At 39.8% G+C, this 15,134-nt stretch overlaps 1 protein-coding gene across 4 annotated transcripts in view; it reads left to right on the top strand.

The window, feature by feature from the left end:
- The window catches only part of Tgfbr3 (transforming growth factor beta receptor 3), a 188,107-nt gene that overhangs the window by 95,699 nt on the left and 77,274 nt on the right, over positions 1 to 15,134 (top strand). For all 4 annotated transcript variants that reach the window (XM_046461657.2, XM_046461666.2, XM_046461681.2 and 1 more), the window contains one exon: positions 14,601 to 14,738. In XM_046461657.2, the coding sequence (XP_046317613.1) occupies positions 14,601 to 14,738 (138 nt within the window). The remainder of the gene's footprint in view (positions 1 to 14,600; positions 14,739 to 15,134) is intronic.

The following is a 15,134-nucleotide window of genomic DNA, read 5'->3' as shown; positions in this document are numbered from 1 at the left end:
TATGTTCCCCACAGATGTGTTTATATCTGTCTTTTTGCTTCCAGGTAACTGTGAACTTCTTTATTTTTAAAAAATTTCCCCCAGACTTGAGGATTGAACCCAGGGGTGCTATACCACTGAGCTATGTCCCCAGCCCTTTTTATTTTTTATTTTTGGGGGTATTTAGAGATTGAACTGAGGAACAATCAACTACTGACCCACTTCTCCAGCTATATTTTGTATTTTATTTAGATTCAGGGTTTCACCGAGTTGCTTAGTGCCTCACTTTTGCTAAGTCTGGCTTTGAACTCGAGATCCTCCTGCCTCAGCCTCCTGAGCTACTGGGATTACAGGTGTGCACGACTTCACCTGGATTATTTTTTATTTTGAGACAGATTCTTGCTAAGTTGCCCAGGCTGGCCTTGAACTTAGAATCCTTCTGCCTCAGCTTCCCCAGTAGACATGTGCCATAGCAATGGGTTACTTGTCTTTTCTTTTTTTCTTTTTGGTACTGGTGATTAAATTCAGGGGCACTTTACCACTTAGCTACATCCCCAGCCATTTTTAAAAATATGTTTTGTTTTGAGAGAAGATCTCATTAAGTTGCTGAGGCTGGCCTTGAACTTGAAATCTTCCTGTCCCAGTAAGAAGTAGCTGGAATAACTGGAGTGTAATACAGAAATAATATAGTGTAGTTTCTTGTTTGCTTTTTAAACTATTATAGATTTGGGGTAGCCAATCAAAGATCTTAGAATATGTTATTTTCTCATTTACTATTTAATAAGGGTTCTAGAAGTTTTTCTCAAAACTATAGGAATCAGTCCATGTAAGTACAGCATTAAATGAAGTCTTTTTAATATTTTATCAGAAAAATCACCAGGTTTTTTTTTTTTTCTTCCTTTTTTAAAATCCAGGATTGGGATCAACAGCTGTTCCTACATGGGCAGGGTAACTTGATATAATGGCATACATTTTTACCCTGGTCTGTTCTTAGTGCAAATTTGAAATGGGTGTTTTGGAAAATGTGCTATGAATTTCTCTCTAGACCTTCTCATCCGAGCAGCCTAGCAAATCCCTGGCACTCGATGTGCATCTTTCGTAACAGAACTTTGATGCTGTGACTTGATGCCTTGAAATCAGCACAACAAAATGGTGCTTGAGGAGCAGTGTTTACTTTGATCATCTTTCAACTTCTGTGCCCCAGCCTTTTCACGGAGTACAAATTGCTTTACCAGAGTTATGGGGCTGAAGCCCACGGACTGTTTTTGTAGTCTGGTTGCTGTGGTGATTCTTAGCCTTCCATGACTCTCCCATCTCCAGGGAAACAGAAACCTTTGCAGCTGTCTCGACCTTTTTGATATTGTATCTGCTGGAGGTCTTCATTGAGCTCATAGCAAGCCCAACAGTCATAGGTTTGTGTCAACAAATACGTGGAAACAGGGCATCTCATTCAGGATATGTTGCCTTTAAAAACAAACAGCTCCCTAACCTCCCAAATTGTATGGGCCTTCAAAGCATCTCCAAGTCTGGCTGAAGCCAGAGTTAAGGAAGCCATGGAGTGTTGGTCATGACAATGATCTAAGAAAGAGCTGTGAGAATGAAGGAGGAAGTTTATGGGGTCGTAAGGTGGGGAAGAAAGAGAGTGGTAGTGAAGGGAGAGCTTAACAGGGCTTGTGTATGCCCAGAGAGAAGATGGTTCAGGAAGAGACTGTGGGCCAAGCCCAGCAGTCTGGTGTTTGGAGATCTACAAGGAAAACTATCTTCCGCTTGAAGAACAATATAGACAAGAGCTTCTTTCTATAGGAACCAAGGGAATAGAGGAAATAACTGTGGTTTTAAAGGGCAGAGGTAATAATAGCTAACACTTAAAGAGCATTTACTCTGTGCCACTCACTGTTTTAAGTGCTTTACACAAATGACATATTTAATCCTTTGACATCTGATGGGACAGGTACAATTATTATCCCCATGTTAAAACCAATGAAACCGATGCTCATAGAGTCTTAGCCTAATCAAGGTCCTAAGGCTGGTAAGAGGAGAGCTGACATTCCAGCCCAGAGTCTGGCTCTGAGTCACTGTTCTTACCCACCCGGTCAAAGTGCCTGTAATTTAGAAAGGAAGACAGAGTGACCCAAAGGATTGGATTACAGGACTTGATGGCCAAGTTGGAAGAAAATGTAGAACTTGGGAGAGAATAAATTTTACTTTAGAATGCGTTTGTTGGTTTATTTATTGATTGATTCCATATTTTTATATACTTCTATAGAGTTTCCAAGTATTGGACCAGGCTCTAAGGTGATAAAAACACAAGTCCCAATCCCTCCAGTGTTAGCTTTCTGTCACTAGAATGAAATACTTGAAATAATCAACTGATAAAGAGAAAAGATTTATTTTGGCCCACAGTTTTGGAGGTTCTAGTCCTTGATCAATTGCCTCTTGCTTATCATGGCAAGAGCACCTGACAGAGCAAAGCCACTCACCTCATTGGGTAGGAAGCAAACAGGGAGAGACCAGGATCCCTACAGTCCACCTTGAGGTCACACCCCAATAACCTAAGGACTCTCTACTGGGCCTCATCATCTAAGGGTGCACAGTACCTCAACAGTGACTCAGAGCCAGACTCTGGGCTGGAATATCAGCTCTCCTCTTACCAGCCTTAGGACCTTGATTAGGCTAAGACTCTATGAGCATTGGTTTCATTGGTTTTAACATGGGGATAATAATTGTACCTATCCCATCAGATGTCAAAGGATTAAATATGTCATTATTATTAGTAGTATTATTATCATCTAATAGTGCCACCCTGGGAACCAAGCCTTTAACACATGGACCTTTGAGGGGGACACTCAGCATCCACACTCTAGCACTTCCTCTAAGAGAGTCCATTTGTACAAACTTAACTTAATATAAGCAGATAATAGGTACTGTAAGGGAAAGGTCAACAGGACACAGGTCAAGGGTATTTGCTGGTAAGAGCTTCCTTCTAAGAGCACTGATACCTTGAAACCTTCTTAGAGAGCCTGATATTTTTTTCTGTAAAAGGAACAAAATTGATTGTATGTGAAAATATGAAGCTGTAATTAAGTTTGTTAATACATAAACTCACCTCTTTCTAAAAAGAGTTGAGAAACCTCATTTCCTGAGTTTGCACACAGTTTGACTTTGAAAATTTCCAAAGTACAGTAGAACATTATGTTCACTTTATACACAACTCGGATATGAGTGTGTTTTAGGGTAGTGAATGCAGAACACTTCACCAAAAGGAAAGGGGTCTGAGAAGGATCTTTGTAGGAGAAAATTGAGAACCTGTCTACAGCTAACACATCATTTTAAAATATGGGACTGTATTAATTTTCTTGTTGCACATAATAGCTCAAAAAGGTAGGTACTACTATCCTGTATTTTAGATGAAGAAACTGTAGCACAAAGGAGTCAAGCAACTTTTCTCAAGGTCAGATGACTGAGGGAACTAATGGAGTTAGAGTTGAACAGTGTCCACACTGTCATTCTTCTGCTACGTTGATGGCCATGTTTTACTTCATGAATCCCATTCTGAGGGAAAAAATGTTAATCAAAAGACAGATGGTAAGACATTCTTCAAGAAGCGTGAGGCCAGTGTTAAAGAGTCCTTCCCTCAGTTGACATTTAGGTGTTCACTGCCTTAACATGTTCATTTTTCCTGTTATCCATACTTTATTTCTTGGTGCCAACTGGAAACTGTCCATGGTGTGTGGAAAATTAATAGAAGAGGAAACAAAAATCACACAATTTTGCTACTTGTTAACTCTGGTTAGAAGCTTTGTTTGCTTAAGGATGTGGAAACTGATGACTAGATCGTGTAGGTAACTGACTATATCAGATTTCTGTCTCGGTTCTAAACAAGGGCATTTTAGAATATTGCTCATCTGCCGTGGTCTGGAAAATGAAACTCCTTATCTTTCTTTGAGATAATAGTAAAATTTTCCTTATAACTTGAAGTTTACAAAGAATTATATTTATAACAAATATAAATTATTTAACTTCAGCAATCTTACATGAGTGGTTTCTTTTAAGGTTTGGAGAGATTTCATTTAACATTTTATGAAGCACAGTAGCTTGTTCAAAGCTACTTCTAATTATAAGCAAAAGACAACAAGCTAGCCAGCTCACATATTCCCAAACATGGACAGATGTGACCTGAACCTACCAGGACAGTTTTCCAGATTTTTGTGAAATGTTGAAATATATGGGCTTTTCCCCTCCCCTAGTACGGGGGGCCTTGGGCATGCAAGGTTCTACCACAAGCTACATTCCCAGCCCTTTCATTTCTTATTTTTGAGACAGGATCTCACTAAATTGCCCAAGCTGGTCTCAAAATTGTGATCTTCTTGCCTTAGCCTCTCAAGTTGCAGGGATTATAGGTGTACTACTGTGCCCAGCCCAAGTATTATGCAATTTCAAAAATGAATTTAGGAAACATCTTTAGAGAAGAAATTATATGATTAGTAGGTAAAACAAATCTGAAAATCTTAGGAAAACTCTTCAATAATGAAGCCATGGAATCATTAGATTCTAGGGTCAGAAGGAGTCTGAGTGCTTATCTAATACATCTTATTTTTCCTAAAATATTTCTGATAATCAGCTATCCAACCAATCCAAGTAGTTCAGAAGTTGTGAGAAACAAGAAAATTTATCACGGTGACAGATTTTTGCCTGTTTCCTAACAAGTTTGGGTCCAGTTTGTCCTGTCTGGGAGACCTGTCCCAGCCTAAGCTGCTTATTTTCTCTTTTGCTCCTGACATCCTCTTCTCTCTCCACATAACCCACACAGTTTAGTCATGGTGTTGTACTATATCCATCCCTTCAGGCATCTCTCTTCCTACTGAACTGTGAACAAATTGGGGGAGATAGGCTGTTTTTCTCTTACCTTTCCATTGCTGGTAATTGATGTGGTTCGTGGCATATAAGAGGCACTTAACTAATGATGTTTGAATAAATGCAAAAAAAATGTGCAGGAAACACAAGTTATTGACTGAAGTTAGCTTAGGGTATGGCATAGTTCTGGAGAATTTGGAGTCCTGAGGATTGATAGGAATTTTTAGCCTTAAGGTAAAATGAATTTCTTATAGTTATAGTCTTTTCCAAATGAGATCTTAAACTCTAGAGTTGATCTGGTCTATCCTGTGTGAAAGTTAAAACCACATTTTATTGTGGTAAAATATACATAGCATGAAAATTTACCACTGTGATAGTTAATTTTAAGTGTCAACTTGACTGGATTGAGGGATACCCAGATAGCTGGAACACATCATTTCTGGGTGTGTCTGTGAGGGTTTCCAGTAGAGATTAGCATTTGAATTGGTGAATTAATAAGGAAAATCTTCTTTTATGGTTGGCAGACATCATCCAATCCATTGAATGCCCAGAGATAAGAAAAAGCAGGGGAAAGGAATTCATGGTCTTTTGGAGAGCTTTTTTTGTCTTCTGCCCTTGGACATTAGAACTACAGGTTCTCAGACCTTCATACCCTGGGTCTTGTACTAGCAGCTCCCTAGGTTTTCAGGCTTTGGGTCCTGGACTGAGAGTTACACCAATGACTCTCTTGGGTTCTCCAACTTGTGGACAGCATATCATGGGACATCCCAGCTTCCATATTTTGTGATCTAATTCCTATGATAAATTTCCTCTTATACAGATGGTCCTCTGTGTAAAATGATGAAGTGTTATCCTGATAAACCCATCACAATTTGAAATTACTCTTAAGTTGAAAGTGCATTTAATCCCTCTAACCAACTGGACATTGCAGCATAGCAACACAGCACATCACAGAGTACTGGTTGTTTTCCCCCATGATCTCATGCCTGACTGGGAGCTGTGACCTCCTGCCCTTGCCCAGTGTCAGCAAAGAGTATTGTACTACATATTTCTAGCCTGGGAAAATATCAACATGCAAAATTCCAAACATGAGTCTGTTGTGGTGGTACACGGCTATAGTCCCAGCTATTTGGGAAGCTGAAGCAGGAGGATCACTGGAGTTCACTTTGAAACCAGCCTGGGCAACATAGAGAATCCCCACCTCAAAAAAATAAAAAACTGATGTATGGTTTCTTCTGAATGTGTTTCATTTTTGCACCATCGTTGACTTGGGGATCTTAATAATTAAGATCTGGAGAACCCAGACTAATAAAACCATTTCAGCCATTTTAAATTGTGCTGTTCTGTCACATTTGTATATTCACAGTGTTGTGTAACCATCACCATTATCTATTTCTAGAACATTTTCATCACCTCAAAAACAAACAAACAAAAAACACTCCATATCAATTAAGAGTAACAAGACATTATTTTCTCCCATCCCCCATCCCCAGCCCAGCAGCTTCCAATTTGCTTTCTGTCTCCATGGATTTTCTGGTTCTGGACATTTAATAAAAATGTAATCATACAACATGTGACCTGGGTCTGGCTTTTTTTTTTTTTTTTTTTACTACTTCACATGACCTTTTATCAAGATCCATTCATGTTGTATCATCTATTAGGACTTTTTTTCCCTTTTTTATGGCCAAATAATTATTTATTGTATGGGTAGTGCCATATTTTACTTATTTATATCACATTTTTTATGGAGAGATTTTTCATACTATTAGTCAAAATTTTTTTTTCTCTTCCCAAACATCACACATAGAGAATTTAAGATACTTCTGCAAGATGCTGGTAATTTTGTCATGTTGAACTTTATAATCAAGGCCTAAATATTTTACATCACAACCCCCTGAGCCCTAGTTCTACTTTTCTCATTTTGTCTCTAATTGCTGTTTATTAGTGGTATTTTCAAAGTATGATCTGGAGGCAGAATTGCAAACTATGTTAGTTTTGCAGAAAATGAGCAGTAGAAGACTAGAAGATACTGACTTAATAAGCATTTGAGATTTAACTGATTTACAAAGTGGAGCTTAAGCAGTATGACCTTGATATCTTTTAGGACCTTCTATATTATAGACAGAATTAGAAAATTCTTTGGAGATCTATTATGAAAAAGTAGCTTGAACCTTTTCCATTTGCATGGGAAACCCAAATCTTCACAGTACTTTCAAACCCTTTAAATACAGATGCTCCACCTTGTGTTTAGCTGCTTAGTCAAGTATTTGAATGACTTTCCTATCCATCACACTGAGTAGAACTCAGATATTAGAAGCTCATTTGAAGTGTAAAAATAAAAGTTAGCATACAGTTTTTCCACATGGTAAAGCAGAACCTAATATTTCCCAAAGTCAAATATGGGCAACAACAAAATTTTTTTTTAATTTTTTTTAAGTTGTTGATGGATGGATATTTATTTATTTATTTATATGTGGTGCTTAGAATTGAACCCAGTGCCTCACACATACTAGGCAAGCGTTCTACCTAGAATTTACAAATGGTCTGTGTTAGAATTTACACTTGTTTCATTCTGAGGTAAAACCCATTCTTAGTCCTTGCCATAACCCTCAATTCTGATTTACCTGTGAATAAATGTCCACAGGATCATTGTTCAGACTTCTCACCATTTGGGTCTTTTGCCTTTTCTTTTCTCTTTTCTTTTTTCTCCCCTTTTCTTTTAGGATATTAAAAAGTACTTAAAGGATCTTAAGGTTACAGAGTTACCTTAACAACTTCACTGCCAGGTGTCCTATTCTGTATTGCAGCCTCACTCCTTTCCAGTTAGAACAAATGTGTTGAACTGCTTTTAATGCTGCCTCAAGAAAGTCTGAAACTTAAACACTTGAATGCTACTTTAAGAAGAAATTATCCCACTTTAGACGCTTATCAGCTACAACATGCCAAATTCCAAATGCAATTTTGGCAACCTTCCCTCTGCTTTTCATGATGATAGGTTCTTCACCCTGAAAAGGCATCCCAGGGCTCAACAAAAACTGATTGTGTGGAGGAAAACAGGTCAAAGTACCAAACTGACATGAACATTGCACACTGTATTTGCTCCCTTGTACTTTATGCTGTTCTGACATTGTTTATTTCCTGAATTAAAAACACTTACGATTCCATGCCTCTAAAAGAGTGTGGAACATTTGGTCAAAGAAGATAATACGGTTTCAGAAAAAATGCTCCCCAAACATGGACTGATAACACGTTCCCCCACCTTTGACTCCATGTTACTTTTTCTCTCTCCCAAGGTAGGCCATGTAATTGAAACTGAAATTTCTCCAAAAACATTTCCTTAAAAGCATAACCTGACTCCACCAGAATACCCTCAGGGGGCTGGGACTGTGAACTTCAGGAGTTGTTTTTGCTTTAGCTTTCAAAGGAAAACCAGATTTCACAGAATTCCCAAGGTTTTCCTCCCCTGATCAGAATTGTTTCCTTAGAGAATAATTTAGTCTAATCGACACATCAGCTGGGACCCCCTGCAACTCAGGAGTGAGTGATTGGTTTGCATCTCTGATCATCCTGTGGTTTGTAGAAATCCAAATAGGCTATTTCTGGAGACTGCCAGAGCCTTATGTTCTTGGAATCTTCACCCTCCTTGGGTTTATGATTCTGTATTCCGCATGTCTCAGACTCACTTGATTCACGTGCATTTGAGATACCACCAGTGTCTTTCTGAGTTCTGCGGCACACATTCATGACAGGAATGGGCATCATGGAAGCTTTTGCAGTGAAGTTGGAGGAAGGTTTACCTCAGAGCACTTTAGCCACATTATTAGCCGGCACTGGAGACACCCATGGCTGTTCTTACTTGTTGACTCCTTCTTGCTAACTCTGTTCACTGACCTCTCAGTTTTTGCTACTTCCCCTCAACTTGCTTATAACCCTATCTCCTACCTTTCCTTTTTTCCTTCCTTCTCTCCCAGCAGTAAAGTAGTTCTTGCTTCTGACTCACACATTTTCCTTATTATACCTTGAGAAGGAGAATATGTTTCAAAGATTATTTTTCACATTTTATATATTTTAATTTGCATAACTATTAAGGTCAAATTTCTACTTTCCTTTTTGGCCTCATAGGTCTTCATACATAAACATTGTAAGAGCTGCTCTGCTCTGTCCTGTACGCATAGCAGAGGACCATAGTTGTTTGTTGTGTTTATTCCCACAAGGCTTGGATGTGGCTGCGGAATCCTCTCCAACATACTGTCCGGGCAGCCCCTAGGATTCATTTTGGTAGTTGGAATCTGTTTGCTTTTCTTGACTCTGTTTTAAAGTTCAAGTTGTACTTGATAGTGAAGTTAATGTCTTCTTTATTAGATGACCCCCTTTTTTGGTCAGAAAAACAGGGCATTATGACTTTGTAGCCATTATTTGAGTCATATTTCATTAATAACTTTTGCTCATTCTTTTATTCATTTTTCCAGAAAACTTATTAATTACTTATTAGACGTCTGGCCTTATGCTAGTCCCAAGGTTGCAGAAATAAATGTGACTCTCTTCCTGCCCTTGAATTATGTTCTGAGGACATTACAATGTGACAGGGGAGACAAACATCTAAACAGATTGTTATAGTGGCACATGGAGCTGAGGGACAAGGAAGGATTTCACTGGAGATGCCTTTTGAGCCCACCACAGGTGTCCATCTGGGAACATGATTTTACTGCACTTCAGGCCCGAAGCCTGAAAGACTACAGTGTGTTAGTGGCACATATAGAATGATGCTCACACAGCTTGTGTTTAATACTGAAGAATAAATACTGTCAGTGTCCTCAGATTTCGTTATCAGCTGAGGCCTGCCGAGGGCCCCAGCTGTGTTCCCACACCCAAACATACCTATACCCAGGGTCTCCACTTCCCTGCCTCTCTTCCTGCAGTGGCCAAGCCAATGGCTCCTCTGAGAAGGGAGGTCCAGGGTCCCTGGAATCCCCTTGCAATACTCTCAGGACCCCATTAGAGGGTCATGACCTGTAAGTTTTATAAATATTCTTCTGTTTATATGAGTTCTTGCCCCTCAATCCCCAACCCAAATTTAGTTCCCAGAATTTTTCTGGGGCATTCAAAATATGGAAGAAAGAAGGCACACTTATTTCTGCATCAAATTTCAGACTTTTAGAATCCCCCTGAACTTTGTGGTTTTATTAGATTATTTTCAGAGGTTTCCAGGGAGTCCAAAATCATGTCCTCCTTGGGGGAGGGGGATTAGTGGGAATTGATTGACTCTTTTCCTCTTTCAATTCAAAACCACTAGGAAACAGCTTGGTGCCTTTTTTGCTGTAACTGTGTGACATCTTTGACCCCAGAGCTTCTGGAGACCAGGGAGGATAATCAGGTGACTCCCCGTGGTGGGGGTAGAGACATTAGGAGGTCCCAATTCCTTGAATTCAGCACCAACTAATTAATGTTCCTTTAGAAATTCAGGGAAATACAAAACTAAAAAAAAAAAGGAAACTTTAAAATGTTCCAAATCCATCCTTCCAAGAATATTTTAAAGGAATCTTTTTATACCAATTCCCAAATGGTGAAAGGCAAGCAAATGAAATGTCAGTGGTATGGTTCCTCAGAATGGATATCCTTTAAAACACGGTAGCAAGAATGAGCTAAATACTGTTCCTCCCCTCCCCCAGCAATCAGTTGCAACATTTCAGATCCATCTGGAGTCACCATTAAGTTCCTAAAAGTCACATTGTCCAAATATAGGTGAAGTTTGAGTTTAACTCTGGGACCCTAGTTTCTTGAAATAGATGCACGCCTCACTGTCTGTCTGTGTAATATATGGGTGCTGGGAGGCCAGGATTCAGGAGGTTTTCAGTTACTGCCAGCACTGTTGCCAAGGGATGTCTCCTTACCTCTGAGCAGGGGACAGATGATGGCTATATACAGACCAGCCTGTGATTTTATGGGTCTTGGTTATAGACACGCTGTTGGAGTTCTTTTCTTATCTATCTTAGTGTAAACTGATCATTGAATCATCCATTTCAGAGCATTATTTGGTCTGGTTTTAGATACTAGGAGTCTCTGTGGTAGTGTTTTGGATGACTTCATTGCCTCGTGGGTCCACAGGGGCTGTTCTAAGAATCAAAAAAGTTGAAATAAAACCTCACTGACACGTTAGCAAAATTGGGCAACTGTTAGGCTCTCATATCGGTTGTTTTTCTCACTTTGGTTTTGTTTGTTTTAACAAACCCCAGGAGTGGTGGTGGTGGGGTCTTACTAATAAGAAATCTTTTGAAATCTCTATGATAGGGATATCTTGCATCTATGCTATGAATTCTGGGAAACACAAAACAATTTTCATATGGCATCTTTTCATAAAAGCAGTTAAGCATTTTCTCTTGCCTGTAAGTACATAATTCATTTTCATAAAGTGGCTTACAGAGTCCAAGGCAATATATTTAGTTTTTGCTTATCAAAGATAATCTTTGGAAAACTGAGATGTCTTCGCCACCCAAAGTCTAGAGAATGTTGTTCTTGTGTTTTGTTTTTTTGTTTTTTTCCTGGTGATAATGTGGGCAAGGACATGCATCCTAATTGGAAGATAGGAAGGTTGTCTTTCCACTTGGAGGATTTATGCTCCTTAGAGTTGGCCTTGACTTTGGACTAAGTTGTATTCACATTTCCAAGAAAAAAAAATGATTTGTTTTGAATTTTCTTATAAAATTACACCTAGCATGTTTACTGAGGTGTACGGATAACCTCAGAATATCTCTAATGAGAAGATGTGGCAGAACTGATGAGACCAATTGACTTTCCTGTTTTTAGGAGAGGGATCAGTGAGGTGTGAGGCACAGTGTCTACATATGGGATGTGACAGACGAGATTTACTTGCACTTCCTCACCCCTCCAGGAAGACTGACTATTCAGCACAGTTTGAAAGAAACACAATGAAAGCAGAAAAGGACAGGGCTGCATGGACCGGTATGTGGTCAAGCATGGGTCTGAAGAGGCCACTGAAGCCCCAGGAACTACACTGATAGATTTTTAGTTCTGAGTCGTCATCTATGGATTTCTTTCCCAGAAATGATGACATCTTTAGACCAGAAGTGTGCTTTCTAGTTTAATTAGATGGAGCCATTTTGTTTCTGTTTCTGCCATTAGAATTTTCCTGCTATTCTACAATGGGTTCCTTACCCAGAGTTAATGGGCAATTAACCTGGGGTTCATGGCACCTGCAATGGATGTGTTTCCTTACCATTGTCTGCAAAATGTCATGCGATGTGTGATGTGTGATGTGTGTGTGGGAGGGATAGGGGGAGAAAAGAAGGTTCATACTCACATTGAGTTCTCAAATGCTTTGTGACTACCAAAGATTAACAAAGAAGCCACTGATCTAGAGACTAGCCCTTGCTCCTTCATTTGGGATGTATCCCTTTTGGCCCTATTAGCCTTTATCGCTCACATCACCCCTACGTTCAGTTCCTTATTGCTTTTGAAGCTTGTAGATTCAGCTGATATGTGGATTTTTTTTTTTTTTTTTTGATACCAGGAGTTGAACTCAGGTCACTCAACCACCTAGCCACATCCCCAGCCCTATTTTTTCTGTATTCTATTTAGAGATAGGGTCTCACTGAGTTGCTTAGCACCTCGCTTTTGCTGAGGCTGGCTTTGAATTCATGATCCTCCTGCCTCAGCTTATTTATTAATTTAGTTGTAGATGGACACCATACCTTTATTTTATTTATTTATTTATTTTTATGTGGTGCTGGGGATTGAACCTAGTGCCTCACATGTGCTAGGTGAGCGCTCTACCACTGAGCCACAACCCCAGCCCTTAATATATGGCTTTTTATGTGTAAATTTGATAAAGGCTTGAGGGTCAACTCCTTAAACTAAGGAGTTTGAATTTCTAAGCTAGAAATTGTTGGATACCATTTTTTTGTATCATTTCTCCGTTCTTTGCTGCAATCTGCCTTAGCTCTGGTCCTTAGACCACCATCACTGGACAATCTGATGGTAAAGAACTGCAGAAGGATGTTCTTATGACTTTAACTATTATCTATCCTGAGCTATAATTGATCCATACTGAGGACCCTTCCTTCCTTTTTACAGCCTAGGAGAAATTAGGCAACTTGGGCAGGGATTCTTTGAGATATTCCAGATCTGTTCTCCCCACATTCCCAGGAGCTGTTATCCTCTCAATCTTTGCTGGTTGTTTTAGTTGTGCCCTGTCTTCCCTGCAGCACATTTGCCCAAATGGAAGGAAGTATAGAAAAGCAAGGGTGTGGAGGCATTAGGTGAGCGGACGCTTTCAGGTCTCTTTGTTCTTGCCAAATGATCTTTTACAAAAAGTATTGGGTATTTTTCTTTTAATTTCCCAATTGTAGTGTGAATTCTTCTTTGCCAAATGGCTTTTGGGGCTTTGCCTGGGATCTGTGTTCCAGAATCAGAGATTCATCTTGGCCAGACACTGCCACATATTGAAGAAGGAGCCATTTCCAGGAAAGCTCATAGAGCTGGGACTCCTAGAAATCTTTCCCCGATTGTCTGAGCCAGGCCTTGACACTTTGGACCATCTGGAAAATTTTGGACCTGAGTATGAATATCTGTTTCATACATCTCATTTCATAAGCTTTTCTAAAAAAAAAATTCTTGTTCATTTGAGATATATACTTATTTATTTTGTAGTGTGCATTTTGCCCCAAACTTATGCATATCTGTGAACTTTAAGGATTGTATGCTGAAAACGACAAAGAAAATCATCAGAAAAAGGGTTGATGTGCCCTCTGCAGATGTTCTGTACCTTCCCAGCCTAAGCCCTTTTTGTCCTTTCTCTCCCTTGTTACTCTCTGGTGAGTTCTCCATCAGTTTAAGTATGTGATTCTTTGTTTCACCTCACCCCTCTGAACAGAAAGCCCCTGTGGACAGGTTATTAAAAGCATGATTTTGCTTTTCTGAGTTCATGTTGACTGCCCTTGGCTCAAGTGCTCTCAGAAGACACTGAGTCCACTTTTTCTGGCTTTGCTTACAGGTGCCTTTTGATGATGCTAATGATGATAATGGTAACTTACAATAGTACTTGATCCTTCCTCAAAACTGACCACAGTTGTTTTCCTGTCCAGGCTCATAGTTTTCTCCTCCCCACCCCCAGCCCCCCAGGGAACTCTGTACAATCAGTGTTTATTTGGTGTGTTTTCTGCCTCATTTCTTTGGAAAACCCCTTCCCACTAGTAGCTGAGAGAGTGAGAACCCTGGCAGCTCCCTTGGCAGCCCCTTTCTTTCTCTCTTGGCACTTTCTCTGTCAGAACTCACTTAACTTTATAGAGCTTGGAGCTTACCTGAGACAGGAGAAAGTCCTTTCTCTGAAGGTCCAGAGGGATAACCCATCCTGAGGGGGATCCTGTTCTTTAATTCTCAGCCACTTGACCTGAAGGATAAGCCAGTCCTGAAGGAAGGTACCTTTTATTCTGCCATTGTCAATTTTGAAAATAAAACAAAAAGTGTTTTGTTTATTTGTGTTTTATTCTTGGGAACTGAGTCATGTTTGGCTGAGATTAGGCATATGAAATAGCCACTTTGTGGTTAAAAAAATTGGGGGGGGGTAGAGAAGCAAAAAGGCCCAATATTGGCAGTATCATCTAGCTCAACATGAAACATCTTATTCACAGATTCAGAACTAGCTTATAGCTTCTTCTCTTAATGGTGAGTAGTGGAAAGATATCCAGATGCTGCTCTGAGTGATCTGCCTGGAAAGCTGGTGCTAACATCTCTCCCCTCTTGCTGCCTAGGTCACTCTGCACCTGAATCCTATCTCCTCAGTGCACATTCACCACAAGCCTATTGTGTTTCTGCTCAACTCCCCACAACCCCTGGTGTGGCATTTGAAGACAGAGAGACTTGCCACTGGGATTTCCAGACTTTTCTTGGTAAGTGTTTCAAACCCTCCCAAAGTAGTCCGTATTATGAGGTTATAATGACCCCAAACTTTGCAAATCTTTTAAAAAGGGCTTCTTTTCATCGAAATAATACCGTTGTTCTGAGAGTGTTGAAAGTGGAATTGTACACTTGGAGGTAGTTGAATCGCATAGATAAGCATTTGCAAGAAGCAAGCACCACCTACATGTCCTCTGTGGTCCTGTTTCCATGGCAGAGGAGGACCTGGAATCATAGGCTGTGCGGCCTGAGCTTTGGTCTCATCTCAGAGATCCCCTTGTGGCATCGGGAGTACTGTAAATACTGCAAACTGCCACCGGGTGTGTGGTCTCTGACCAAAATAAATATGCACAAACCCATTCTATTTGTATATAACAGAGGCCTAATTT

The sequence above is a fragment of the Marmota monax genome, unplaced genomic scaffold (assembly GCF_021218885.2).
Source record: "Marmota monax isolate L192 unplaced genomic scaffold, Marmota_monax_Labrador192_F-V1.1 WCK01_AAM20220418_F8-fsc00070, whole genome shotgun sequence".
NCBI classification, from domain to species: Eukaryota; Metazoa; Chordata; class Mammalia; order Rodentia; family Sciuridae; genus Marmota; species Marmota monax.
Note: the sequence above shows the minus strand (reverse complement) of the source record. Positions and strands in the feature narration are given on the sequence as shown.